Genomic DNA, 27,608 nt, shown 5'->3' on the forward strand with positions numbered 1-27,608 from the left:
AGTCTGTTTCTGTTTTGGTGATAAAACATCCAGAAGAACACAGAATGAATATCAGTGTCATTACTGAAGAGAATAAAGCATGTTCTTTGCTGTTAGGGATCCTGAAGAATTTGATTTTTATTCTATTTTAAAGACAAGAAATAGAGGATAAAAATAAATGGGTATATTTGTCAACCTAGAGAAATATAAACAACAGAACCCCCTAAGAACAGCATGAAAGCAGCCTGATCCTTGACAATTTATAAATGGTCAAGGGCAGAAAATTCAGTGAAGACTCTGGTTTTTAAAATAACCTCAAATTTTCAGGTGGGGAAATGTCACACTGAATAGGTGGAATTTGTTAAGTTTCCCAGAGATGGTGTGAGCAGATGGGAAGGTGGCAGAAATGTTCAATCACATCAGCCCCTTGCTGTTAACATCCTTAATTCCTTTGCCCTGCTCTCTTCCAGAATACCAACCATAGTGCTGTTCAAGAGCCCATCTTCTCTACACCTTGACGAAGAACTTACCTGAGTGAGCAGTTTGGTGCCATGGTTGACTAATGGTCTCTGGTTTCAGGGTAAACCCTTAGGGCTGCCCCTGGAGTTTTGGGGTAGGGGGTAGGGAATTACCTTTGACTTCTCTTTTCAGTGCTCCTCAAACCTCCTCCTACCTTATTACCTTCCCTGTTGTCTCAATAGTTGTCCTCACCATCTATGTCACAGAGCAAATGGAAGTCATAAGAAGGAACACCCCTCCTTCCTGCCACCTCACCTGACAGTCTCCCCTACCTACATCTATCCTTCCTTCTTCGCCACCTATCACAGTGAAAGAATTGATCCTTCCACTTGTTGGAAGCTAATCCTCTACTGGCCATGGCTGCTGTAAAAGGAAAAGAGACATTGAGAGACAAGTAAGGACTTTTGGAAATTTAAATTGTGATGGCAGAGATAAAATCATTCAACATAAGAATTGAAAGATAAAGTTGATATTGCCTGGAAAGTAGAATAAAAAAAGAGATGAAAATGGGAAAGAATAAAAAAAATTATGGGACTAACTGGAAGTCCAATATACAGCTAATAAGAATCCCAACAAAAGAGAACAGAGAAAACAAATTATATAAAATGAAAACAAACTTAAAAAAAAGAGGAAATTTCAGGCTTGAGGGACAAATCAAAAGTTCCCTCTGAATGCCCAGCACAATGGATATAAAAGGAACGACACCAACCTACATTATTGTGAGATGTCAGAAAAATGAGAACAAAGAAAAGATCTGAAAGCTTCCAGAGAGGATAAAACAGGTCACATCCAAAGGAACATGAACCACAGTAGCATTGACCTTCTCAATAGCTATGCTGGAAGCAAGAGAAAGGAGGAGTGTCTCTACAATTCCAAAGGAAAGTTGTCTCTACCCTAGAATTCCGTACCCAGCCACACCGTCAATCAAATATGAAGGCAGAACGTTTTTGAACATACAAGCTTTCAAACTTTTACCTTCTGTGCTCCTTTCCTCAGGAAGCCACTGGAGGATGTGTTCCATCAACATGAGAGAGTAAATCAAAAAAGCAAGATCCCAGGAATGCGAGGCTATGTCTTTTCAACATAAGAAAATCAATCTGTATCATATGCCACATTACTAGAATGAAGGGGGAAAACATATGATCATCTCGATTGATGTAGAAAAGGCAGTTGACAAAACCCCAACATCTTTTCACCATAAAGACAGTCAGAAAACTAGGAATAGAAAGGAACTTCCTCCACATGACAAAGGGCATCTACCAAAAAAATCCTCAGCTAATGTACTCAACAGTAAATCACTGAAAGCTTTCCCCCTAAGATCAGAAACAAGACAAGGAAGCCCACTCTCACAACTGCTATTCAGTATTGTACCAGTAGCTCTAGCCAGGGCAATTTCATAAGAAAAATAGAGTCCGAACTGGAAAGGAAGAAGTAAAACTATCTCTATTCATAGATGACAGATAACAACACATACAAAGAATCTGCAAGAAAGCAGCTAGGGCTAATAAACAAAGTAGCAGGGCATAAAATCAACAGGCAAAAATTATTTGTATGTATACATACCTATGACAAACAATCCAAGAAGGAGATTAAGAAAGCAGTTCCATTTACACTGGCATCTAAAAGAATAAAATGCCCAGGAATGAATTTAAATAAGGAGGTGAAAGATTTACATACTGAAAAGTACAAAACATTGCTGAAAGAAATGAAAGAAGACCTAAATAAATGGAAAGGCAATATTCATGGGTAGGAAGACAATATTGTTAAGATGTCAACACTGCCCAAAGTGATCTATAGATTCAGTGCAAATCCTATCAAAATTCCAATAGCCTTTTTTGCAGGAATGTAAAAGCTGATTCTCATATTCGTATGGAATTGTAAAGGATGCCCCAAAGCCAAACAGTCTTGAAAAAGAACAAAGTTGGAGGACTCGGACTTCTGGATTTCAAAACTTAGTGCAAAAATAATGTAATCAAAATGTATGATACTGGCGTAAGGACAGACAGAAAGACCACTTGGATATAACTGAGAGTCCACAAACAAAACCAAACATCTATGGCCAGTTGATTTTTCATAAGAGCCAAGTCCATTCAGTGGGGAAAGAATACTCTCTTCAACAAATGGCACTGAGACAACTGGATTTCCACGTGTTAAAAAAAGTCAAGTTGGATGCCTACCTTACCCTATATAAAAAAATGAACTCAAAATGGATCAATGACCCAAATATAAGAGCCAAAACCATAAAACCCTTAGAAGAAAGCATAGAGGTAAATCTTTATGACCTTGAAATTGACAACAGATTCTAGATGTGACACCAAAAGCACAAGCAACAGAAGAAAAAAGTAGGCAAGTAGAACTTCATCGAAATTAAACACTTTTGTACATTGAAGGACATTCTCAAGAAAGTGAAAAGACAACTGACAGAATGGGAGAAAATATGTGCAGAGTGTATATATATGACAAGGCTTTAACATCCAGAATATATATAGTGAACTCCTAAAATTAAACAACAGAAAGACAAGCAACCCAAATAAAAAATGGGCAGAGGTGGGGGAGGGTATAGTTCAGTGGTAGAGTACGTGCCTAGCATGCACGAGGTGCTAGGTTCAATCCCCAGTAACTTCATTAAAAATAAATAAACTTAGTTACTCTCCCCCCAAAAATGGGCAGAGGATTTGACTAGACATTTCTCCAAAGAAGATATACAAATGGCTAAAAACACACAAAAAGATATTCAACATCATTAGTCATTAGAAAAATGCAAATCAAAACCACAATGAGATTAAAAAACCCAAAACCACAATGAGATACCGTATTACACCCACTAGGATGGCTATGATTAAAAAAAAAAAGGAAAATAATCATTGCTGGCAACGATGTGGGGGAACTGCTGGTTGGAATATAAAATGGTTCAGCCACCGTGAAACGTTTGGCTATTTGAGGAAAACTTTAATTCCTCAAAAAGCTAAACATAGAATTACCATATTATCCAACAATTTCACTCCTAAGTATATGCCTAACAGTTTTGAAAACAGATATTTATATGCCAGTGTTCACTGAAGCATTATTCACAGTAGCCAAAAGGTAGAAACAACCAAAGTGTCCATCAATAGATGAATGGGTAGACAAAATTTGGACTGTCCTTACGACGGAATATTATTCAACCAGAAAACAGAATAAACAAAATGGATGAACCTTGAACGCATTATGCTAAGTGGGATAAGCCAGGCACAAAAGGAAAATATTACATGATTCCACTTATAGGAAATATCCAGAATAGGCAAATTCATAGAGACAGAAAATAGAGTAGAGGTTACCAGGGGCTGGGGTGAAGGAGGAATTGGGAATTAATTGCTTAATGGCTACAGAATTCCTCTTTGGGGTGATGAAAAAGTTTTGGAAATAGATGATGATGATGGTTGCACAACATTATGAATGTACTTAATGACACTGAATAATGGTTAAATAACCTTAATAAATGGTTAAAATGGCAAATTTTGAGTTATATAGATTTAACCACAATTTAAAAAATTTTTTATAAGAGGAAAACATAGGATCCAGGAAACAGGACATCTTACAAGGAGAGGGACAAAAGGAATGTCCAGAGTAATGGGAAAGGAAGGGCCAGGTTGACAACTGAGCGACTATCTAGGTGAGAAGAGGATAAGAAACAAACAAACAAACTGAAACTGATATATTATTGTATTAGGAGGATGGTTTCAGCTCTATCAGAGAGTAAGAGAGAATTACATGTGTGTGTGTACACATAGATATGTGTTCAGTATTTTAAACCATTAAATGAGGCAACTATTCATTAACTTTAGGAAAAGCGGAAGCGTGTGTTTGGGTGGGCAAGATCTAAATACCGTAGGAAGGAAGTCATCTGAAAATTTCTAAAAATGAAAGACAGACGAATAGCAGTATGATCATACTATTTAGACACGTGGAGGTAAATACCAAAGGAAGCAGCTAAAGCACATAGTCCAGCTTGATTTTTAAAATAGTGTACATTCATCACTTTCTAAAAATCTTCCCTTTCTAAAAGAAAACTGGGGGGCTTATCTCTGGCCTATGTATGAACTCTGTTGGCCAAGGGTCCTGTACCCAGCCCATGGGGGTAACAGGTTTTTAAGTGCTGCCCCAATACCTGTTATTCCCTCTGCCCATGGGTGAATCTGCAGGTGGGAGAAGGTGTGTGCAGGTGTGGGGAGTGGTGGGATGTGGGTGCAGAGGCTGGGGGTGGTGCAGATAAAGTACAGAAAAGTGAGCTGAGAAATGGCAAGGTGGAGGGAACATTCACGGAGGTGGGTTCCCATTGGTTTAGGCTCTTGTTTCCCCTTCTCATCCCTGAGAAAATATATATATATTTATATATATATATATTTTTTAATGGAGGTACTGGGGATTGAACCACCACTGAGCTATACCCACCACAAACCCGCACCCCCTGCACCACCCATCCCCACGCCCCCATCGGCTCACCCCACCCTCCCTCCAACCCCTTCCAAGAACATATCTTTGACCTTCCTACCCAAACAACAGAAACCAGTAGGCTGAGAGAGAAGACACAGGAAGGGTGGGAGGGGAGAGAAGAAGTAAGAGGAAGACGGGGAGGAGATGCTTGACTGCAGTGGCCTCAGGGCAGGAGTGGCCTTGACTATTTTCTGCAGTATCTTTGAGGGGAAAGGGCAAGTTTAAGCACTGCTGATAGCCATGTCAGTTGGGACAGCTTTTTCCAGTAATTTTGTAGAGAGGTCAAAATTAACCCAGCACTCCCATTTACAGGAATTTATCAGAAGGAAACATGAGGCCACAGGGAATTAACACAAAGATGTTCTCTGCAGTCATGTTAGAATTATAGTGGAACTGGTAATGGGTTAAATGTCCATCCACAAAGGAACGGTGAACAGGGAATAAGAATGGGGCAATTTATCCCATGGGGTACATACAATGTGATGCAAGTATTTTTAACAAGTTGAATCTCTAGGTGTTGACACGGAAAACCATGTTTGAGAAAAAAAAAGTGAGTTGCTGAACAATATGTAGAGTGGAGGAAGAAATGTCTGAGATATGGAGATAAGGGTGTAGACAAAAGTCTGGAAGGAGAGTCACTGTTTAGGTAACAGCAGTTACCTCTGGAAATGAGATTGAAGACGGGCTGGAGGAGACGCTTTCACTTTTATTTCCCTTTCTTCTCTGTGTTGGAATTCTTCCATACAGTTTGTGCAATACCAATATGTGGGCTTTTTTTTTTTTTTTCTCCTTTGGCTTTGGGAGCTTAGAGGAGAAGGAATGTAGAGGAGGAGGAGCTTGGTGGAGCCAGAGCAGCTCAGCTGGGGAAAGGGGCAGGACGGGGGCTCTGCCCTGATTTGCTTGGTGCACTGGGGCCAGCCAACGCCCCTCTCTGGGTGGGAGCCAGGCACCTGCTGCTGAGTGTGCTGCTGGAGGCGGAGAGTGGGGCAGGCTGGGCTCCTCCAAAGCACATTAGAGCAGCAAGTTTCTAAGGCACTAGAATGACTGGGAAGTTGTTGACATCTTACTGGAAAGGCCACAAAGAAAGAAGCTTAGTAGTCAGACTTTGAGTTGCCTGCTAAGAAGGGAGGCACTGGGCAGAGCTTTTCTTACCTGTCCAGCAGGCCAGACCCTGAGTTAGGACCCTTGGTCTGGGCACTTCAGATCAAGCAGGAGAAAGCTTGGAGTGAGCTGAGCCCTGGTTCCTGAGCCTCAGTTCTCTGAAGGGCAGAGTAGGGCATGGGTCTCCTCTCAGGTCAGTGCCCAGGCAGTGCCAGAGCAGGGGAGCTCTGGGCCCAACCTTTGGCTCAACACAAGAGAATGCTAGATGTGTCAGGTGATGAGGCTGGCTCCAGAGGGAGTGTGCTGCCCCTCCCTAGATGTGTCCACGAATGGACTAATCACAGAGGCTGGTGGTCCCCATCTGGGAGAGTTTTGCAAGACAAGCCCTTTTCATGGTCGGTTCTCCAGGCTCTAGGAGATGGGGAAAGTGAGTCTGCTGATATAGTCAGGAAAGGGTCTGTGGGAAAGTCAGCATTTGAGCTGGACTTGGAGAAGGGGGCTGGGTTGGGGGAGAAGATTTCAGAGAATGAAATGTGACAGTGTTGCAAGGGACTTCAGGGACCCTCCCTGTAAGGCAGAACACACACCATCATCACCTATTCACATGAGGCTCAGGGAGCTGGAGTCACTTGCCCAAGGTCACACAACTTAAGTTGTGCTGTCGCTTTTAAAAAAGGGTCCCCAGGGCAGGGCCCCGTTGAGGTGCCAGTGGGTGCAGCCAGCATTGTGATTCAGGTCCAGCGGTTAATTATTAACTGGAAGGTCCTGCAGCCAGTTCCCAGCCAGCAGCGCTGGAAGGTTGAACTGTAGCTGGTTTGGGCGCCTGAGCGAGTGGGTGACAGGTCGCTCCTGACTTTGAAGGTTGTCCGGCAAGTCAGGATTGGGCTTCAGGGCAGAGGGACAATGCAGAGAAACAAGAAGGCAGAGCTGTGCACGGGGCTGCTCCCCAGGACCTGAGCTGCGACCCAGAGCTTTCAGGTGAGAGGCTGAGCCGTGAGCAGGACACCTGCCTTCCAGCCTGTTGATCTGCCAAATTTAGGAACTAGTTACCCAGCTAATTTCCTTCCTAACTACCCTATTGACTTCCTTCCCTCCCCAACACCCTCCTTCCTAATTCCTCCCTTTCTTTTTGATTCTTAACTCTCCCCTCCCTCCCTTCTTTCTGTTTTCCCTCCTTCCCCCTCAACTAACTTTGCACCTTCTCAGCTGCCTAGTTTTCTTCCTTCCTAACTAACCCATTTAATCCTCACTTCCTTCCCACTAATTTCCTTCCCTCTTTTTCTAAATTCCTAACTTCCTGCTGAAATTCTAGGCCATGGGCTCTGGAGTCAGTCTGCCTGGTTCAAATCCCAGTCATATCATTTACTACCTGGATGCCGTGATCAAGTCACTTCACCTCTCTGTGCCTCAGTTTCATCCTCCTTAAAACAGGAATGAAGGGTTCCTCACCCATGGCACTGTGGGAACAAAAGAAGATCAGTTGGCACTTGGTACGCACTGTCATTGGTGGGCACTGGGCAGGCAGGCGTGTGTGAATGAATTACAGTAGAGTGAAGACAGGTATGATAGCAGAAGTGGGCACAAGGAAGGGAGCTAGGGTTCATGGGGTTGAGGGTGGTCTGGGGAGGTTTCTGAGGAAGACAAGTGAGGACAGGTGCAAAGGGTTAGCTGAGCAGATCAGATTGGGCAGGGGGTTGTTCCAGGAAGAGGGCACTGTGTGATCCCCATTCCCACCGCATTCAGCAGATCCACGTAGTGATGGGGGAAGAGGGATCCAAATCTAGGCTGGGGCGAGTTCTGGGGAGGATTGGGGGAGGGCTGACGGAGGAGCTAGGACCACCCTCTGGGAGTGGTCTGAATTCTTGTTGGGAGAAAGTACTGATGTTCAGCCTCTGGCCAAAAAATCAGAGAGCAGTGGTGCAAGAGAGAAAGATGCCTTAGGAGCTGAGAGTTGCTCAGGTGTGGGAGTCACAGTCAAGGCGATGGGAGAATGTGGTAGTTGACAATGAGCACGTCCAAGTTCCCACCAGGACTTAGTACCGAAGTATTAAGTGAACAGCAACACCTTGAGAATTTTTATGCAATGGTACAAAGATAAAAAATAACCTAACCCACTGTCACCTTGGATCGTTGGCCCTCCAGGCTTTTTTTGGTGGCTATGTGTATTCACATCTTTATTTTCTTTACAAAGATGGTATTCCTGGTCACCTATCATTTTGAAACCTGCTTTTTTGCTTGACATTGTATCACATATATGTTCCCATTTCAATTTATGTAGGCTTGTTGTTGGTTTTTAGTTAATTTTCCATTTTATATATGTAATATAATTTATCTTATATGAATCAATTCATTCTTTGATTCAGAAATCAAATTGGTACTGAACACCAACCATATTCCAAGCTTTAATGTAGGTGCTGGAGATTGAACACTGAACAAGAAAGGTCTTTGCCTTTGCAGAGCTGATGTTCCAGTTGGAGGCAGAAAATGAACAATGAAAAGAGTTGCATAATAAAGTACCAGAGAGTGATAAGTGTTACAAAAGTAAAACATAAAGCAGAAAATGTGGATGGGGAACAGGTGGGAGTGGCCAACCATCCTGTTTGCCCAGGACTGTACTGGTTTAAGCACTGAAAATCTCATATCCCAGGAAACCCTTACGTCCAAGACAAACTGGGACCATCAGTCATACGTAATCAGAAGAGACCTCTCTGAGGGGTGACATCTGAACAGAGACCTCTGTGATGTTAGCGGAAGCCAGCCCTGCAGCAGACGTCCAGGGGAAGTCTTCTAAGCAGAGGGAAGGAAGGACAAGAGGCGGGAGGCCAGAGTGCACTCTGTGTGTTCAAGGCACAGCAAGAAAGCCACAGGGGCTGCAGTGTAGTGAGACCTAGAGCCCAGAGACCAAGGTAGAGGTGGAGTCAGGTCACGTGGAATCTTTCAGACCGTGGTAAAGACTTTGGATTTTAATCCTAAGTGTGATGGGAAGTGAGTGGAGTTTTTTGGCAACAAAGTCACATGATCTGACTTACATTTTAAAAGAATCATTCTGGTTTTTGGTGAAGGAAGAGTATAGAGGGTAAAGGGAATAGGGCCACAGTAGGGAAGCTATTGCAATAATCCATGCAAGTGATGATGGTAGCTCGGGTGGTAGGAGCAGTGGTTTCTGGATTTATTTTGAAGGTTGAGTCTAATGGGGATTTCATGGTCAAGTGGGAGTGGGGTGAGGGTGCAAAGTTTCTGGCATAAATTCCAAGTTGCTGGCCTGGACTTTCCAGTAGGTGGTAGTGCCACTGGCATGTTGGAATGATAGCCTCTTTGGAATGGGTTCAAGAGAGAAAAGGAGAAGGAGTGGGGACTGAGTCCAGACAACTCTTTCAGGGAGTTTACCTGACAAGGGGAACAGAGAAATGGGACAGTATCTCAAGAGGGATGTAAGGTCCAGAGAGGAGCTGTTAGAGTCGGCGGGTATTCTGAAGTGCCCTACAGTGGGACTTGGAGATTATTTTTGTTATCACCATTGTTTTCCGGTTCTAAGTAGTGCTGCCAAATGAAGGTCACATCAGGGTCTTGTCATTGAAAAGAAATGCCCTTGTTCTGGGCATTTATTTTGTCAACACGATATCATACTCATCTGTGTATTGGTTCAACACTTCTGTTTCCTTGAAAGGTTGGAAGGCTCTGATACTGTTCACTTGGGTTTTGCTTGTATGACACCCTCACTTTCAAGCCGACAGAGAACATCTGAGGCCACTGGGCTCAGATCCCTCTCTGACCAACCCACTCTGACCCTAACCGCACAGGTTCCCCCACTGGTGAATTACAGAAGTCTGGGTGTGTTATGTGGTAGCCACACAGACAGTTCCAGAAGGGCAGGGGCTGTGTCAGGCCCTGTCAACTCCTTCATTCCCTACAATACTCCTCATTACCTCCAGGAGAGAGGAAGGGAACCTGTGAGTACTTCATTATCCCACCAGGCAGCAAGGTTATCATGAGCCAGGGTGCTGGCTGGAACGCTGCTTCCTGGCTCTTCCATAGCCAACCAGCCCTGCCCCTGAGACAGTGGCACAGCCCTGGAGGGCCAGCAGGGAAAGGCCCAAAGGGCCAAGTGTTCAGCAAAGACCAAAGCCAGGGGGACTGAGCCAGACACCTGGCCTCTGAAACACCTGCAGTTTCTTGGGAGGCAAACTCCTCTCAGCTGCCATGATTGAGGTCTCTGGAACCTCATCTTCAGCCCTAGATGGTCTGTACCAGGCCTCGGCAGGCCCTGGGGAATGTATCTTCTCACAGGCCGGAGCCCTACACACACACACACACACACACACACACACACACACAGATATACTGACATACACCAATATGAACACACACACACAATGACTACTGTCACACACATATTCATAGACCTCACACTCATACACACAACACATTAACATATGGAGGTAACACACTGACGTGTCCACACACTACACAGAGACTCACTGAAGCACATCTCTACACACACACATGCAGAGTGAGAACACACAGTCATAGATGCACAGAAACACCTACAAAATTATACAAACGTAGTCACACTGAGGCACAAATACCTTAACATCCAGAGAGACACTGATACAGCAGACAGACAGACACAATGAAGCGCATCTCTGCCTGAACCACCTGCACACACACCCCTGCCCCCGCACTCGCACGCATTCTAACGAGCCCCCGTGTCTCCAGGGCTCTCCTGCAGCTGTGCTCACCCCCTTCCACCCACACGCCCAGGGGGAGGCGATGTCCCCAAGGGAACAGAGGTCTTCGGTCCCATCTTAAGCCCTGCTGGCTCCCGCGTGACACAACAGTCCCCTGGCTGCTGCCGGGAGTCCCAAGCTGGGTGCTGGGGCCGGGCCGGCGCCAGGCACAAACACTTCGGCCCTTGTTGGGAGAACAGAGAGAGGCTCTCTTGTCTGCTGCCCATCCTCCGGCTCCAACTGCTGCTTCTCCCAGCGGCCTCTCCTCAGGCTGTGCAGGTACACGGGGCCGGGAAGGTTAGTGCCAGGCCAGGAGAGGGTGTGGGTTCTCTGCGGGAGCGCGGACCATGGGGTGCTGGCTGAAGCCAGGCTGCAGTGCCTGTTTGGGAAATTCTGCGGCTCACTCTCTCAGGGCTCAGCAGGGCTGGGCCCACGGAGCAGCCTGGGCAGGGCGATCCCCTCACTTCCCCCGTGGTCACTTTCTCAGCTCCCAGGAAGGCTGTGGGGTGGTCGTTCCAGGACCTCCCTTGTAAAGGTGACTGGTCTGTGCTGCTGTGAGCAGGTAAAGGCTGTGGTCTTAGGATGCACAGTACCCAGCAGTTCAGTTCTCAGATGAGATCTCGATTCTTGGCCTTGACCTTCCAAGCAGGAGTGGGGTTGTGAGTCCCTGGGCATCCTGAGCCAGGGTTCAGTTACACCAGCCTCCTCCACCCTGCAGGCTGAGGGCAGGGAAGGTATATGCTCCTGGTCACACTCTCCACTGTTTCATCTCAAATAGACATAGACCATTGGGTCTGTCCATGGCTCTGGCCCAAGGTCCCCAGGGCAGCTGCCCTTCCAGAGCATTTTAGACGGAAGTCCTTGTGGCAGAGAGATAAGAGCCAACACAGAGCCCAGCCTTGGGCTGTCCACAGGAATCCAGGGTTGCAACATGCCCATCTCGGGGCCTGCCCCTCACAAGCTGTGGGACCATAGGCAAGCCCCATTCTAGGCCTCAGTTTTCCCACTTGAGAAATGGGGGGACAAGTTCAGACTTCATGCTCTGCAAGGGTCCTTACAGCCCTAGCCATCTCAGACATTCCAAGCTACCTTGGCCATTCCCAACCCTTGAAAAGACTCAGCCTGGAAGGGGCCACCCCTGATCATCCTTCTTCTGTCCCTCTTGAGATGTTTGGAGAGGCTGGGTCCAGGGAATATCCTTTGCTGGCCTCGGGTGGGAGATGCTTGGACTATGGAAGGTGCCTGGTGTTGGGGAGGGGTGGAGAGGACAGCGGTGCTTAAAACCCTAGACAAGTGACAGTAATTCTCAACAATAGCTCTCCCATCCCACTCTTCCTTGTGCCCCCAGAACCCACCCGATCACTTACAGGATGGACTCTAGCCCGGCTGGGACCCCCAGTCCACAGGTGAGTGGGTGTTGGTTCCCCTACCCACCACCAGGAGGCTCACCTCCCAAGGCTGAGGAAATCCATGGAAGCCCCAGTCAGTTGGGCGGGAAGGCTGTCCCAGCCCAGGACTGGGGGGCCAACAGGGGCCACTGGGAGCTCATAGAACTGGGCCATTTGCAGGGCAAAGAGAGAAGAGATTTGGGCAGAGGAATCATGAAGTAAATGGGGTGGGAAAACCATGGGGTTGGCCCTGAGGACACCTGGGTTCCGAAGCTGCTGGGGCTGCCTGTCAGTCCTCGGGCAGCTCTTCTCTGGGCCTCAGTTTCCTCACCCTCACAATTGGTACCACAGCCAGCAGCCTCCCAGGGCTGCTGTGAGAAGCAGGTGAAATGGTGGATCAGTGGGTGGGTTGGTGGATGGGTGGAAGAAAGGCAGGCAGGCAGGCTAGTAGAGATGCTGGAGAAGGAGCAGGGCTTGGACCAGGGGAAAGGGTAGGGGCCGAGGAGTAGGGAACTGTTGATCTTAATCACTTCTTTCTTTAAATGTCTTTAGCCCCCAAGGGCCAATGGGAATATCAACCTGGGGCCTTCTGCCAACCCAAAGTGAGTTCTGGTCTCTCAAATAACTTTCCTCCTTGGGTCCCCTCACACCTGACACCCCTTGCCTGGGGAATATAATCCAAGTTCTCTGGTCTAATGTCAAGAACCTCTGCCACCTGGACCCAGGACCGGCTCCCATCTTTATCTCCCACGAATTCCCCAGTCTCTGCCCATGCTGAGCCCCATGGCTGGGACATCCCCCCAGAATCTGCATTATTAGCAGCCCCCCACCCTCCAGGCCCTTCTCAGACTTTGGAGGCCAGATTCCTTTTCTTCTATACAGTTGTGCCTGGTTTTCTCCCTTCCTTGCCTGTTGCTTACTTGACTATGAGAGCTCCAGACTCAGGATCCAGTTTTGTAAGCCCCGTCTTGACTGGGAGAACATGGCATTCTCCAGGGGCAAGGAGGCTTAGCTCTTAGAAAGCTTCCTGCCTTTTCCAGCTTCAAAATTGAGAAGAAACTCAGGTATCAGTTTCCCCAGGCTTGTAAATGCTGACCCATGTTCCTCGCTCTTCCCCCAGTGCCCGGCCCACCGACTTCGATTTCCTCAAAGTCATTGGCAAAGGAAACTACGGGAAGGTAAGTGATCAGTGAGTGTGGGAGGCCTGGGTCTCTCCTTCTTTGGTCTCCTCCACCCTCTGCTGTCTCTTGACTTTCAGAGAGGGAGCTTACAACCTGCAGAATCATGGCTGCAGGGCCAGGGCTGGAGGCCTGCTCTGCTGTGGAGAAATCAAAGCCCAGGGGAGTGGTCACCTGTGGGCTCTGTGTTTGTCCTTCTGCTCAGGTCCTACTGGCCAAGCGCAAGTCTGACGGGATGTTCTATGCAGTGAAGGTGCTGCAGAAAAAGTCCATCTTAAAGAAGAAAGAGGTACCAGAGTTCAGGGACAGGCATCTCCTCTCCTGCTTCTCAACCCCCAGTCAGATGGCCTCCTTTCCGAAAATGGGTCCCAACTCAGGGTGCAGAGGTGGTCCAGCCAGAGGCGGGGGGCTGGGTGGAGCCCAGAATGCTGACCCTTCTCCAGGAAGGCAGGCTAACTGCTTTCCAGTTCTCACCCTTTGTGCTCCCCTAAAGAGTCAGGGCTCCGTGGTGGACAAGTCCTCCACCCTGTCGAGGTTCCTGCTTCTTCATCTGTGCAATGTAGGGGTCACACTTTAGACTCTCCAAAGCCCCTACAAGCCACAGCCCTCCTGGAGTTCTAGATGCTTTTGCTGACTTGGGTCTCTTTAATGTCAGCTCCTTGAGGAGGTCAGAGCAGGCCCTAAGACTCAGGAGAAGGAATTAATGTTAATAAGGCATCATGGGGCAGGTCTTTCTGAAAGAGGTGGCCTTGAAGATAGGATTTTGAAGGTCTGAAAAGCAGGTATCCAGGCAGGGAAACAGCAGCAAAGGCCTGAATGTGAATAGTGCATGGCTTTTTTCCTCTGAGAGATTTTCCTTGGGACTCGTTTGTGAAGTAATCATATATGCTTTTCTTATCACCCTGGGGTGGGGGGCCCGGGATTTGGATCCAGGGCCAGAGCTGCACCCATGTGGACTGGCAGGGGAGGAGGTGGACCATGCAGAGTCCTGAATACTAGGCAAGGCGCCTCAGCTTGGCTCTGAGGGCAATGAGGAGCCACAGTGAGTGTTTGAGCAGGGGCATGAGAAGGCCCCAGGCCAGGCAAGCCCCACCGGTGAGGCCCTGTGGGCTGTGCCAGGGTGAGAGGGGCTGCAGTGGGCTGTGACATGGCCCCCCCGTCTGTGTGACTCCACAGCAAAGCCACATCATGGCGGAGCGCAGCGTGCTCCTGAAGAACGTGCGGCACCCCTTCCTCGTGGGCCTGCGCTACTCCTTCCAGACGCCCGAGAAGCTCTACTTTGTGCTCGACTATGTCAACGGGGGAGAGGTGGGTGGGCCCACTGGGTCTCTGACTGGCCCTCACTGGGAGCCATCTGTCCCACATGCCCACTGTGTACCAGGTTCTAGAACCATCTCCTCTCATCCCTGTAACATACCCATTTTGCAGCTGAAGAAACGGAGGCTTAGAGCAAGAAAGTCACTTGCTCAAGGCCCCCCAGCCTGTACCTTTGAAGGCAGGTCTGTCTAACTCCCAGCCATTATTATTTCCTGACTTCCTCACACAAAGCAGCCCAGAAACCCTTCAGTGGACCCGGGAAAGGTCAATGTTAAAGGAGCTCCGTGGTCAGTATTTCCAGGGCCACTGCGTGGGAGTGATCAGTCCCTGCAGAAAAGATCTGAGGCCACCTGGTGACCCAGAAGCTCAGCCAGGATAAGCTGGACTCCTTCCTTTGTCTTTTTGGGCAAGATGGCAAAATGTAGTGGGGCACTTCTCAGTGACCCAGATTTAATCAGTGGGACCTCATGCTGTTTGCCCTGATGCTAAGAGGGGAGTTTTTGTCCTATATGCTTAAATTCCTTGGTGGAAGTGAAAGGCTTTCTTTGCCAGCAAAATAGACCAAAGCAATTGGCCCAGGGGCAGAACTAACCTGGTCTCAATTTGACCATCATAATCATTTTATTACTTGGGTTGGAGGAAAAGCACATCTTTGACCCACCTGGATTCAAATCACAGCTCTGCCAGTTACAGCTCCGTGACCTTGGGCAAGTCACCTGACTGCTCTGACTCTCACAGTTTCCTTTTCTGTGAAACTGGCCTCATATTTAATACCTGGAGGGTAGTCAGGAGGATTAAAGGAGGTAAGAGACATGAAAGGGTCTGTCTGGAGCCTGGGACACAGTAGGTGCTCCATCCCTGCTGGGGATGCTCCATCCCTGTGTATTCAGCTGTCCTGCTAACACTGCCAGCTCTGTGGGGGTGGGGGCTGGCTGCCCTTCCTTGTATGTGTACATTGCAGCTTAGAGAGGGGGTGATTTGGCCAGCCGCCCCCACCCCGCACTCGAGGAGCTCCCCTAGAACCCTCTCACACGCCTCCTCCCCCTCCAGCTCTTCTTCCACCTGCAGCGGGAGCGCCGGTTCCTGGAGCCCCGGGCCCGGTTCTACGCCGCCGAGGTGGCCAGCGCCATTGGCTACCTGCATTCTCTCAACATCATTTACAGGTGAGGCCTGCCTGTGGCTCAGAGCCAGGCCTGGCCCTTCTGCCTCAATAGCCAGGGGATGTACGGACCCCTAAATCCTGATAATATTCCAGGGAACTTGGTCCTTTGTCTGAGGAGGCGGGCCCACCAGTGGGTGGGAGCCTCCTCCTTTGTAGGATTGAACGCCCGTCTTCCTTGGGCTCTCCCTGTACATCTCCGTGAGCCTCCATGAACAGTCCTTCTGCAGGACCCCAGGTCCCCAGCTCTCCTCACTCAGTGGCTGAGACATCACAACACCCTTTTCTCTCATTTTCTGCAGGGACCTGAAACCAGAGAACATTCTCTTGGACTGCCAGGTTGGTGTGTGTGTGTGTGCACATAGCTGCACATGTGTGCTGTGTGCCTACGAGTGTGTGTTCATGCACTGTACATGCACCATATGCATAGGGATGCATCCAAGTATGTGTGCACATGCATGCCTGTGTGCATGCATGTAAATGTGCCCCATGTGTACATGTGACTGTGTGTACCTGCACACTCATGTTCATGTGTGTGTGTGCAAGGTCTGTGGAGGGGGGCAGGGGTGGAGCCAGGTGGAGGCTTGAGGATTTTGTAGTCCTTCCATGTCTTAGACTGGGTTCTCTGGAAACAGATGCTGAGATGGAGCACTGGGTTCAGAAGGTTATTGGGGTCAAGAGACCCTCCTTTAAGGGGGTGAGGAGGCAGGATTGGACAGAAGAAGAAGCTCACCTGCATTGTGGTTGCAAGTGAGGCCGTGGCTGATCTCACAGGGGTGGAGTGGGCCCCAGCTAGGATGGCTGTTTAGAACTGTTCCAAACTGAGGCATGGAGGCTGGGCATTTGTGCCCCTGCATTGACCAGTCATTGGATGGGGACTGCCCCTTGAGAGGGGCATGACCTTGGATGAGGGCAGTGGCTCAGCATGGGAGGATGGGCACGATGGCTGGTAAGAGGGGACCTGGGCAGAGCCCATGGTGTCCACCCACTCCACGACCTCCACCAGCCACCCTCTTGCCCCACTGTCACAAGGAATGGCTGCTTTCTGGTTCTCAGCCCTCTGTTAAGGGGGCTGCTTCCACCAGGCCCCTCCAGTGAGGACATTCTGGAACTGCTGCTGTTTAGGGTGTGGACCTGAGCCTGTGACGAGCTGGGGGCAGACAGTGGAACATCCTCTCCCCGCCTGGCCCCCTGTGCTGCTCTTGGCATCCAGGCTAGAAGCACTGAGTCTCTGAGTGGAGCCTCCAGCCTGTGCCTGTGCCTGTGGCTGGGGCATCAGATCCCACAGCCACTGCCCCGGATGTGGCATCTGGGCTTTGGGGTTAGACCCGGCCATACTTTTGGCTCAGGCAACCTTCTCACCCCTGCCCTACCTCCTCTACAGGGACACGTGGTGCTGACGGATTTTGGCCTCTGCAAGGAAGGTGTAGAGCCCGAGGAGACCACGTCCACATTTTGTGGCACCCCTGAGGTAAGCGAAACCTCCTAGGACAGGTGAGACCACAGCTGCTGATTAGAGCCACCAGGTTGCACTGGAGGGGCTCACTCCTCCCACCCAAGCACATCCCCTGAGCTGGCTGGGTGCTTAGCCTTGGTTTCCTCATCTATGTCACGGGGGCACCAGCTCGAGGGGCTGCTGGGACCCAGCTGGTGAAACTCTGAAGCAGTGCCGTCTAGCAGAAACAGAAAGAGAAATGCAAACCATTTACGCAATTTAAAAATCTCCAGCAACCACATTTAAAAAGTAAAAAGAAAGATGAAATCAGTTTTAATAATCTGTTTTATTTAGCCCAGTATAGACAAAATACTATCATGTCAACATATAATCAATGTAAAATTGTTGAAATAGTTTACCCTTTTTATCACTAACTAAATCTTTGAAGTCCAGTGTGCATTTTACACTTACAGTCCGTGTCAACTCAGATCAGTCACGTTTCAAATGTTCAGTAGCCACACATGGCCAGTGCCTACTGTATTGGACAGCACTGTCCTACAGGGTGAAGTCCATGTGCCACAGGAGGGCCTGGCCTGACAGTTAAGTTCAAGTTTTGGAAGCATAAAAACACTGATCTATCTACCGCTTTCTTCCAGACACCAAGAGCCTGGAGGGTTAAAATTTGTGGGTCTCAGCAGTAATTCACATGTCTCTCTGTCCTGCAGGCCTCCCTGTAGCTTTGGGGCTTAAAACTTTTCCTTAAACTCCTCCCAGTGTTGAAACCTGGCCCTTAGCCCTTGGACCCAAAGGGGTTCCCAGCCGCTTGGACAGGTGTCTGGGTAGGGGGTGGGGGCGCTGAGGCTATAGAGCAGGCAGGTCCTTCCAACCTGGCATGGGACAGGATGTTAGCTGCTATTTTTCTCCATATGCTCGAGAATCTGGGTCTCAGATTCAGCTGAGCCTCCTCAGTTTGGTTTTAGAGGAGCCAATGGACAGATGACCTCTGTAGGCAGCAGCCACTGCCTGTGTTTGTGGATGGGAGGGTGCCCGCTGGACACAGCTGGCCTCGCAAAGCCTGCCAGCCTAGCCATCCCTTCCTTGGATACTGCCAGGGGCGAGGAGCAGGAGACATGTGGCCCTAACTTGTCATCTCTTCCATGACTCAGCCACTGCTGGGGAGCACAGATGAGAGTAATCACAGTTGCTCCCATTGTTCACAGGCCAACACATATATTAGCCCCTGTCCTGAACACAGCCTGTAGGGGGGCAATTCTGCGACCTCATTATGTGGATGAGGAAACCAAGGTTCTGGGAGGTTCAATGACCTGCTTGTGACCACACCCCCAGTAGGGCTTAGGTCTGTGTAACTCCCTGCCTCTCTCCACACCCACACAGTCTCTCACAGTGGCTTTTCCGTTGCTGAGACCCCTTTTCTCACTGGCAGAAACACCAGGTTAAGGGGTCACCAAGCCCTTGAGTTTGGCAGGAAGCACAGCTCTGGCCCACGTTCTCTCCTTGTGCGAGGCACAGACACATGGCATGTATTCGGCTGTCAGTAGGGACTCCAGTGTTGCCCCCTATTTCCTGACTCCTCTCCATCCCTCCGTTACTAAGATTTCTAGTGCAAGTACATGCCACATTGATTTACGCTTTATCGTTAGTCTTCCCGCTGCACTGTGAGTATTCCCGGGGCTTTCCTAGCCTCAAGACACTGATTGGATGCTTTTGAGCAAATTAGATGAAGGCACCAGCTCTGGACAGACTAATTAGAAAAAGTTTCCCCTTTAAACACATGTAAGATGCTAGATACAGCCCTGTACTAGGGTTCTGGCTTGCTGTATTGATCACAGCCAGGCTTGCATCCCTCTTTACCCCTTTGGTCCTTCTGTGTGGTGCACAACATACACAACTGTACAGGGCAGTTGTGTGATCTCCTCTATGTCCCTAGCACATTGGCAATTGGCCCTGCACAAAGCAAGCCTATGGCAAATGGATGCTGATTGGATATATGCACAGCCAAGTAAATATCACAGCAGGATCAACCCCTGGTGATTTTTTTCCTCCAAGCGCCTTGTTCACCAATGGGGAGAGGCTGAATGTCTTTCGTATAAGTGTGTTTCCCCTTAACAGTACTTGGCTCCAGAAGTGCTTCGGAAAGAGCCTTACGATCGGGCTGTGGACTGGTGGTGCTTGGGGGCGGTTCTCTACGAGATGCTGCATGGCCTGGTGAGTGGGGACACAGCTGTCTGCAAGGGACTTCTGACTCAAGGAGAGATGGGGATGGATCTCTCTTGTGTTGGCTCGCTCGTGCTCCTCAAGGACCTGAATGAGCCATCTCTTCTCTAAGCTAAAAAAGATGCTGCCGGTGGGGAGAGAAATAGCTCAGTGGTTAGCATGCGCTAGGTCCTCGGTTCGATTCCCAGTACCGCCATTAAAAAGAATAAATAAAAATTTAAAAGATGATGCCAAAGTGAACACAAGGATTGGACGTATTTTTTCAATAATGTTCAGCACTTCATAATATACTGTCTCACACATTACTCCTTTGGTGCCTCAAAACAGCCTTTGGAGGCTGGCACTGCAGAAAATGGAGTTGTTCTTATTTTACCGAGAGGGAAACTGAGGCCCAGAAAGGTCACAGTGCTGGGAGGTTGTGAAACCAGCTCCTGGACGCAGTGCTTGGCTGCCTGCTTAGGTGGAGACTCGTGTAGACTGGCTTGAGCCTAGGCTTTACTCTGGGGTGTCTTCGCCGCACAGCTGGCTGGATATGAAGGAAGAGGCTCTGTGGAGTCGGGAGAAGGAAGAGCCAGCAGAGGAGGTGGGGGAGATCATCAGGAGAGAGCAGTGGGCTCAGGATACGGTTTGGGGACTGGCTTTCTTTTCTTCTCTCTTCATCTCTCTGAGCCTCTTCTCATCTGAAAAGTGACAACCTGTCTCAAAAGATGTGTGTGAGACTGGGATGAAAGATGACAGGAACAGTGTTAACTTTGCAAAGTGCAAAACTGGTGCATAAGCTGGAATAAGAGAGATGGGAGAGAGGAGGCACCTGGGGGGGTCCATATGCCTCACACTAGTGGGGAGAGACTTGGCCTTCTCAGCAGGCTCGCCACCGTGCTGGAAGCACAGGGGTCTCTGTCTCCCTCCAGTCTGCCACGTGACACAAGACAAGGCAACCTGCCATTGCACCAGACACAGGTCTGGCTGAATCTTTCCAGCTACTCAGTGTTGCTCCAAGTGTCCCTGAGAACTGTGCCCGCTGTAGCAGGAATGACCCTCCTATCTCTCTCCCTCTCTCACCAGCCGCCCTTCTACAGCCAAGACCTGTCCCAGATGTACGAGAACATTCTGCACCAGCCGCTGCGGATCCCTGGGGGCCGGACGGTGGCCGCCTGTGACCTCCTGCAAGCCCTTCTCCACAAGGACCAGAGGCAGCGGCTGGGCTCTAAGACAGACTTTGTAGGTGACCTGCCAACAGAGCACTGGCCCCTCGTGGGGCCCTCTGAAACCAGGAACTGCTAATTCACTCATTTGGAGATTCACAGCTGCTGCTGCTTATTTACTCCCTTCAGTCGAATGCTTTTATTCAATCACTATTTATTTATTGAACACCTACTATGTGCCAGGCATTGAGCTAAGTGCTGGGGATTCAGTAGACTGGGTCTCTGCCCCTATTAAGTCTATGGGGGAGGTACAGGGAGGCAGACAAATAAACACATACAACTATTACAGAGTGTGACTGGATAAGAGGCCAGGTGAGAAATTCAGGCAAGGCTTTATTGGGACTTGCATTGCAGCACCAGGCAGTCAAAACAAGTAACAGGTGCCCTTGCTCGCTCTTGAGGTGGGGAGTGTGAACTGGTTCCTTAAATGGGGTGAGTGGAGGGGCGGACCAGTGGGTTGGGCAGGAGGGGCGGCTGGGGTGGTCTGCCCACCCCCTTGGTGGTGCTGTGTGCAGGGATCATGTGTAGTCCTCTGCTTTTGTTCCCTGTGCCTCAGAAATGGCAGTTGGTTTTTGGCCTTTTTGTATCTTATTGTTCATAATTTGTCCCAACTGTGCATAGGTAAAGTTATTTTTAGTCCCTTATAATGTCTTTGTATTCTGTTACTTGAGGAAATATTTATCTAGGTTTATCTAGTGCAAGCATTCCAGTAAATGGTCTCAGGTCTCAGAAAGTCATGAACAATGAGTGGAGATAGACAATAATGGGAGGGAGTCACACTGGCATGGTCAGGGAGGTCCTCTGTGAGGAGGTGACAATTAAGATGACATTTGAAGGATGTGAAGGAGCCACCCACAGAGAAAGCAGGGAGGAGGCATCCCAGAAACGGGGGCAAAGCATGTGCAAAAGTTCTGCAGTAGGAACAAGATGGACAGGGGTCGTTAATCAGGTAATTAATTAATTAGGGTACGTTGAGCAGGGGAGTCACAAGACCCAATCTAAGTTTTAAGAAATTCCTCTGGCTTCTGTGCAGAGAGTGAACTAGACTTGCTTTTCACAAGCATCTGAGCCCTTCCTCCTTGCCAGTTGCCCAGGGTTGGGCATCTGAATAGAGGGATGGATAATTCACAGTCTGTTCTCTTAGCAAGTCCATGGCATTTTTTAAAATTAAAGCAAAACCTTAACAATAAAAACACATTCTTTACTAAACAAAAGAGCATTTGGATTTATAAACAGACCACAGAAGTTTGTTTGACTCCTGGAAGTTTGTTCTTTCTTCTAGTGCAGTGGTTGATATGCATGGACCATGAGACAGACTTACTGGGTTCAGATTCCTCCTCCATTAGTTGCTAGTTGCAGGACCCTGGGCAAATTGCTTAACTTCTCTCAATTTTCCCATCTGTGATAACAGCACCCAGTTCATAGCTCTTATGATCTAGTATATTCAACTGCTTAGGCCAGTGTCTGACACATACTAAGGACTTTTTATGTGTTTGTACAAACTGCCCCACATGCCAGAGACTGTGACGTGTAACAACATTTAGGGCACTTGCCTACCCACCCCTGCACAGTGTAAAGATCAGGGCTTTCAAGAAGATTGGCCGCCTCCTTCCCATCTGCATTTTAAAAATATGTATTATTTTAAAAATAAGGTATACATTCCCATAGATCAAAATTCAAAGGATATTCAAAGAAGTCCCTCCAGCCACTCAGTTTTGTTTTGTTTTGTTTTGTTTTGTTTTGTTTTAATTTGGAGGCAACTAGTGTTAGTTTCTTGGATATTCTTCTGGAAATAGTTTGGATCTGACTTTTTAACAACCCCCAGAGGGTTCTGATATAAGGGCCAGAGAAATCAGTCTTCAAGAAACACAGATAGAGGGAAGGGTCTGCTGGATTAGGAGGAAATTGGTGCCACCATTGGCTTGAATTAGGAAAGATGTGGTGAATCATGCCTAGGGCTGAATCCTAAATTCTGGATCTCTGGGAACCTGCAGCTTTTCTTGGGGCTTTATTTCCCAAATCTTCCTTTGTGAATTGATTTGGTCTATTTCTCTGATTAGATTTCTGGAAGAGTCAGGATGCACTGATGCAGAGTGTGGGGGAAGAGGGTCCCCAAGATCCCCGGGGACCCCCAAGAGCAGGTTCTGCAGTCACTGACATACCTCCATATCCTAGTATGCTGCTGGCACAGAGCAGGTGCTCAGTAAATAGCAGTGGAATAAACAAATGCTATAGGGGAGAAAGTCTGGGTTCTAGATAATGGCGAAGGGGAGAGGTCTGACTGAAGATGAGACTTTGTTCCAGAAAACCAGCCAGAATGGCAAGTTACTTTCCCAGTAAAGATGTTAGGGCTTGACGGCCAGTTGCCAGGAGAGTTGGAGCTCCAAGGCACGGGGGGTGGGATGGGAGCGCCTATGGAGAGGGTGACTTCTCATCTGTACCTTCTTCCTGCAGCTTGAGATAAAGAGCCATGTATTCTTCAGCCCCATAAACTGGGATGACTTGTACCACAAGAGGCTGACTCCACCCTTCAACCCAAATGTGGTAAGAGGTCATCACATTCTAGATTCTGGGTTCCCAGGGCTGGTGGAAACTTGGAGGGTATCTGGGCCAGCTCTCTTTTTACAGATGGGAGAACTGAGGGTCCAAGAGGCTCAGTGATTTGTCCAAGGCCACCCCTAAGTTAGAGGCAGCATGGATCTAGAACCCGGAAGTCCTGACTGCCAGTTCAGCTCTGTGTGGGCAGCCAGGCTGCCGCTCCTTGACACTTAGCACTGATAACCCTCGTTACTGAGCCCTTTAGTTTTTAAAGTGCACTATGTCATGTGACACACCCAGACAGAGCCAAGCCCTGCTAAGATTTGCTTTCTATGTTTAGCTTTCTTCCTGGTAATAAAAATGACACGTATTTATTGTAAAAGGTGTGTAAAACAGAGGTATAAATTATCAAGGAGAAAAAGCTTATTATCTCACCTCAGAGAAAGCACCGCTGGCAAGTTTCCTTCAAGTCTTTTTCTACGTGTTTTTATATAGCTCGTCATTTATATATCTCACCCTCCCCCCCAAAACCCTAAACTTTTTGCTAAAAACTATGCCATTATTCCCCTAAGTCATACAAGACTTTCTAAGTATGATTTAAAGTGGCTGCATAGTATTTCAATTCTATTTTGATAGCATAATTTATTCAGCCATGCTCCTAATGGTGAACTTTTTAGGTTATTACCATTTTTTTATTATAATGGACTAATGAACATCTTTAAGTGTACATCTTCGTCCAAAGTAGTTCTGATTATTTTCCTTAAGATGGATTCCAGATGTGGAATTACCAAGTCAAAGAATTTGAACATAAATTTTTTTATTAAGGTATAGTTGACTTATTAGTTTCAGGTGTACAACATAGTAATTTGATATTTTTTATAGATTATACGCCAGTTAGTATAAAATATTGACTATATTCCCATATATAATGTGCTGTACATTACATCCTTGCAACTTATTTATTTTATACCTAGTAGGTTGTAACTCTTAATCCCCACCTATTTTGCCCTTCCCTCCCACCCTCTCCCCTCTGGTACCTCTCATGTTCTCTGTATCTGTTGTGCACGTTTTTTTAGGTTCTTGACTCACACTGCCTTCACTGCATGCTAGGGAGTACAGTTTACCTCCAGCAGTGTCTGGAGTGTTGAAGTGGAGCAGGCAGGGTGCCAGGTAGTGGAGGAATTGATAGGTAGTTATTGGACCTACTGGAATACAATGACTAATGTAAATGCATGAATAAGTGCACACCCTTACAGTTAAGTAAGGGTGTCTGAGGGGGACTCGGGGGGGGCCCTAACATCCCTCTCAGGGCTTGTGGGCTCCTTTGGCAGCTCTGAGTGTTCCCTCCTCATTATTGGCTTATATTCATAGGCAGGACCTGCTGACTTGAAACACTTTGACCCAGAGTTCACCCAAGAAGCTGTGTCAAAGTCCATTGGCTGCACTCCCGACACTGTGGCCAGCAGCTCTGGGGCCTCAAGTGCCTTCCTGGGATTTTCCTATGCGCCGGAGGATGATGCCATCCTGGATTGCTAGAAGTGAAGCATCGTGAAACCACTGAAGCCAGCTGGTTTCTGTAAGGAATTATCCTCAGCTGCTAGTCACAGAGACCCAAAGTAACAATGGCTTAAATAAGAGCTTTTTTTCCAGCACATAAAAGGAGGATGGTGTTAGGTGGTCCAGGACTGGTACAACAGGTCATCAGATACTCAGAGGCTTTCTGCTCTGCCATCCTTGGCAAATGGCTTCTACTGTTAGGATTATGATCCTATCACAAGATGGTACTGGTGCTCTAGCTGCTGTGTCCTGGGCAGGGAAAACGGAGGAAAGAGCAAAACGGCACCTTCAGAACTTCCCCAGAAGCCACACCCAGTGACTTCTGCTTGCCTCACTAGCCATCCACTCTACCTGTAATGGAGGTTGGGCTATGTGTCTAATTAGCTGGGCACATTACTCCCCCTAATAACACAGGGGTTCTGACACTAAGGGAGAAGGGGAAATGTTCGGGAGGCAACAGGCTCCTCTTTACCAGAGGGTCTCTTGGTGTTTGGATTTTCATCTCAATGTGTAAAATGAGAGATGTAACAAGCCAATAGGGTACCACCCAACATCCTCTTATTTTTCTATGTCAATGGTGTCTTTCTAGGGTGGTTGGTATTGGACATTTAAGTTTGTCCTCCCAGCATGTGAACCCCTCCAGGTAATCTCCTACTTTATGAACCATGATGAGAGGGAAAAAGTACCTCCACTTACAGTAGCTGAAAATGCTAGATACTGACTTTCCCAGCCTCCCCTGCAGTTTGGGCCAGGCATGTGGCCCCAGGATGCACCTGTGCCAGATTTTTGACTCAAAGAAGGAATGGTGAGCTCTCTTTCATGTGGTAAGTGTGGTGACAAAACCCACAAAAATGAGCTCTTGGTGTGGAAGTGGCAACAGTGCAAACTGTAGCAATTGATATATATTGGCAGTATCAGTCTCCCCATCAGATCAGTACTGCAGCAGCATTCCTGGGAAGCCTTGAGTTTCTTTCTCTAGCTTTCCTAACGATTTTGAGCTTCTGATTTTGTTAACATACTCTTTTTTTGCATAACTGGTCAAAACCAACTTCAGAACACCTGCCTATGCTGAATCAGTTTCTGTACTAAACTCTTTCAAGTCTATTATCAGTTTTCATCCAAACAACTCTAACGTAGGAACTATTACTATTCCCTTTTACCAGTGAAGAAATAGAGGTAGAGAAGTTATTTCTTGCCTGGAGGCCACAGAGCTAATATGGGCCAGAGATGGGACTTGGAGCCATATAAACTGACTGCAGGGCTCTCACATGTAACCTTTGTGCTAGTCTACCCTTCACTGTGGCTGTCAGGTCTAAGAATGACTCAAAGTCAAAATCTCAAAGGAGAGCCAAGCCAGGAATTGGCTGGAACAAGCCAGGTGATGGGAAATAGGGTCCTGAAGAGGAGGCATTCGACTAGATGCTTGTGGTCTGGGCCTGGCTGTTCAGCTCATGCTATGCTCCACCTCACATGCCCCTGTATGCTTGTCAGGTATAAGGCCATAGGGAGCCCAGGCCTTGGGCAGAGCTGGAGGATTGTGTGGGCCTGGTGACCAAAGCTTCCCAGCCACATACAGAGACCTCCATATATTCAAGATTAGCCATTTCTGAAAATAATTCTCACTAGATCGAACGTAAGGATATAACACATCTTGAGTCCAGGACATGCTGCACTTGTCGGATGAATCATGCTGACTTACTTCAGTGAAAGTCTCTTTTTCACAAACCTGTGGTTCATGGTCTACTTCAGGGTGGTCTTACTAACTTTTTGGTTTGTGGACAAAAGGGGAACTTTCTGAACATCAGTGTGTGCTGGTGACTTTATTGCATTTTCCTCTTAACTCAGTCCCATTCTTTGCCTTACATTTTTGTTTACCCAGCCCCCTGCCCCAGAAATTATGGGGGATGAAGCTGGAAGACCATGGAAAACACACCAATGACACTGACACTGACCTACTGGGGATCACAGCTGGGTCGAGAAGAGCTACTGCTACCCTTTGACATGTGCTGAGAATTCTGAAAGAAACACTCTGATTTCATTTCCGTGTTAATGGCATCTGCTAATAGACGAAGGTGGAACACGATGAAGGGGAGGCCAAAATCCCAACTTCCCAAAGCAAAAAGCAAGACCGTGTAATTGTCAGAAATGTGATAGTACTCTCAAAAGCACACAACCCACTACGGGTTGTGAAACAATAATGGTTCTATCTGTTCCAAACTGTAAAATCACAAAATTTTCACCAGGCTAGAAAATAAAAATGAAAAAATACAAAATATTGAATTGATCATGCAAGACCTCCATTTATTGAGCACATTCTGAGCTTCATATGCATTATCTACAATCCTCACAATAAGCCAGCATTTTGAAGTTACTAACCTCACTTCATAGATAAACATTCGGAGATAGTAACCAACTTGCCCAAGGTCACCTAAACTGGTACAAGGCACAAGTGGGAAATGAACTTGGTGGTAGCTGATTCTAAGGCCCTTGCTATTTCTACAACTTCTAACAGTGGAAGAAGAGCTCTGGGAAGTAGATTTTTTGGTCTTCTAGCAAACACTGACTGCAAACTGTACTCATCCAATTTTGCATGAAGACAGCATCCCCAAGAAGAGAAATCACAATCACCCTCTTTTCCGCTTTTTAGCTTTGCAGTGACAGTAGCTACGAAAAGGCAACAAAAGTGGTGTGTGTGTTTTAAGGCCCTAGAACGCAAACTATGCTGTACATGCTGCAGACTGTCATAGGCATAAGTCAAAAAGTCTCTGCTCTCATCGGTTTGAGGCAGCGGCATTGC

The 27,608-nt window shown here is 47.8% G+C and overlaps 1 protein-coding gene across 6 annotated transcripts; it reads left to right on the forward strand.

Moving 5' to 3' along the window:
- The first annotated feature begins 6,875 nt into the window (after positions 1–6,875).
- SGK2 (serum/glucocorticoid regulated kinase 2) lies at positions 6,876–27,088 on the forward strand. 6 transcript variants are annotated; one of them, XM_015237805.3, is made up of 14 exons: positions 6,876–7,050; positions 12,148–12,205; positions 12,740–12,789; positions 13,308–13,365; positions 13,571–13,654; positions 14,542–14,673; positions 15,733–15,845; positions 16,144–16,180; positions 17,226–17,312; positions 19,407–19,502; positions 20,577–20,732; positions 23,171–23,260; positions 24,626–24,830; positions 26,691–27,088. In XM_015237805.3, exons 2-13 carry the CDS (start codon positions 12,170–12,172, stop codon positions 24,788–24,790), a joined length of 1,104 nt encoding a protein of 367 aa, XP_015093291.1. In that variant the 5' UTR covers positions 6,876–7,050; positions 12,148–12,169; the 3' UTR covers positions 24,791–24,830; positions 26,691–27,088. The 6 variants fall into 6 exon arrangements, with proteins under 6 accessions (XP_015093291.1, XP_072800364.1, XP_072800366.1 ...); XM_072944260.1 differs by lacking the exon at positions 6,876–7,050 and adding an exon at positions 10,927–11,078; XM_072944265.1 differs by lacking the exon at positions 12,740–12,789 and having other exon boundaries at positions 6,914–7,050.
- Positions 27,089–27,608: the final 520 nt, after the last annotated feature.

The sequence above is a fragment of the Vicugna pacos genome, chromosome 19 (assembly GCF_048564905.1).
Source record: "Vicugna pacos chromosome 19, VicPac4, whole genome shotgun sequence".
Lineage (NCBI taxonomy): Eukaryota > Metazoa > Chordata > Mammalia > Artiodactyla > Camelidae > Vicugna > Vicugna pacos.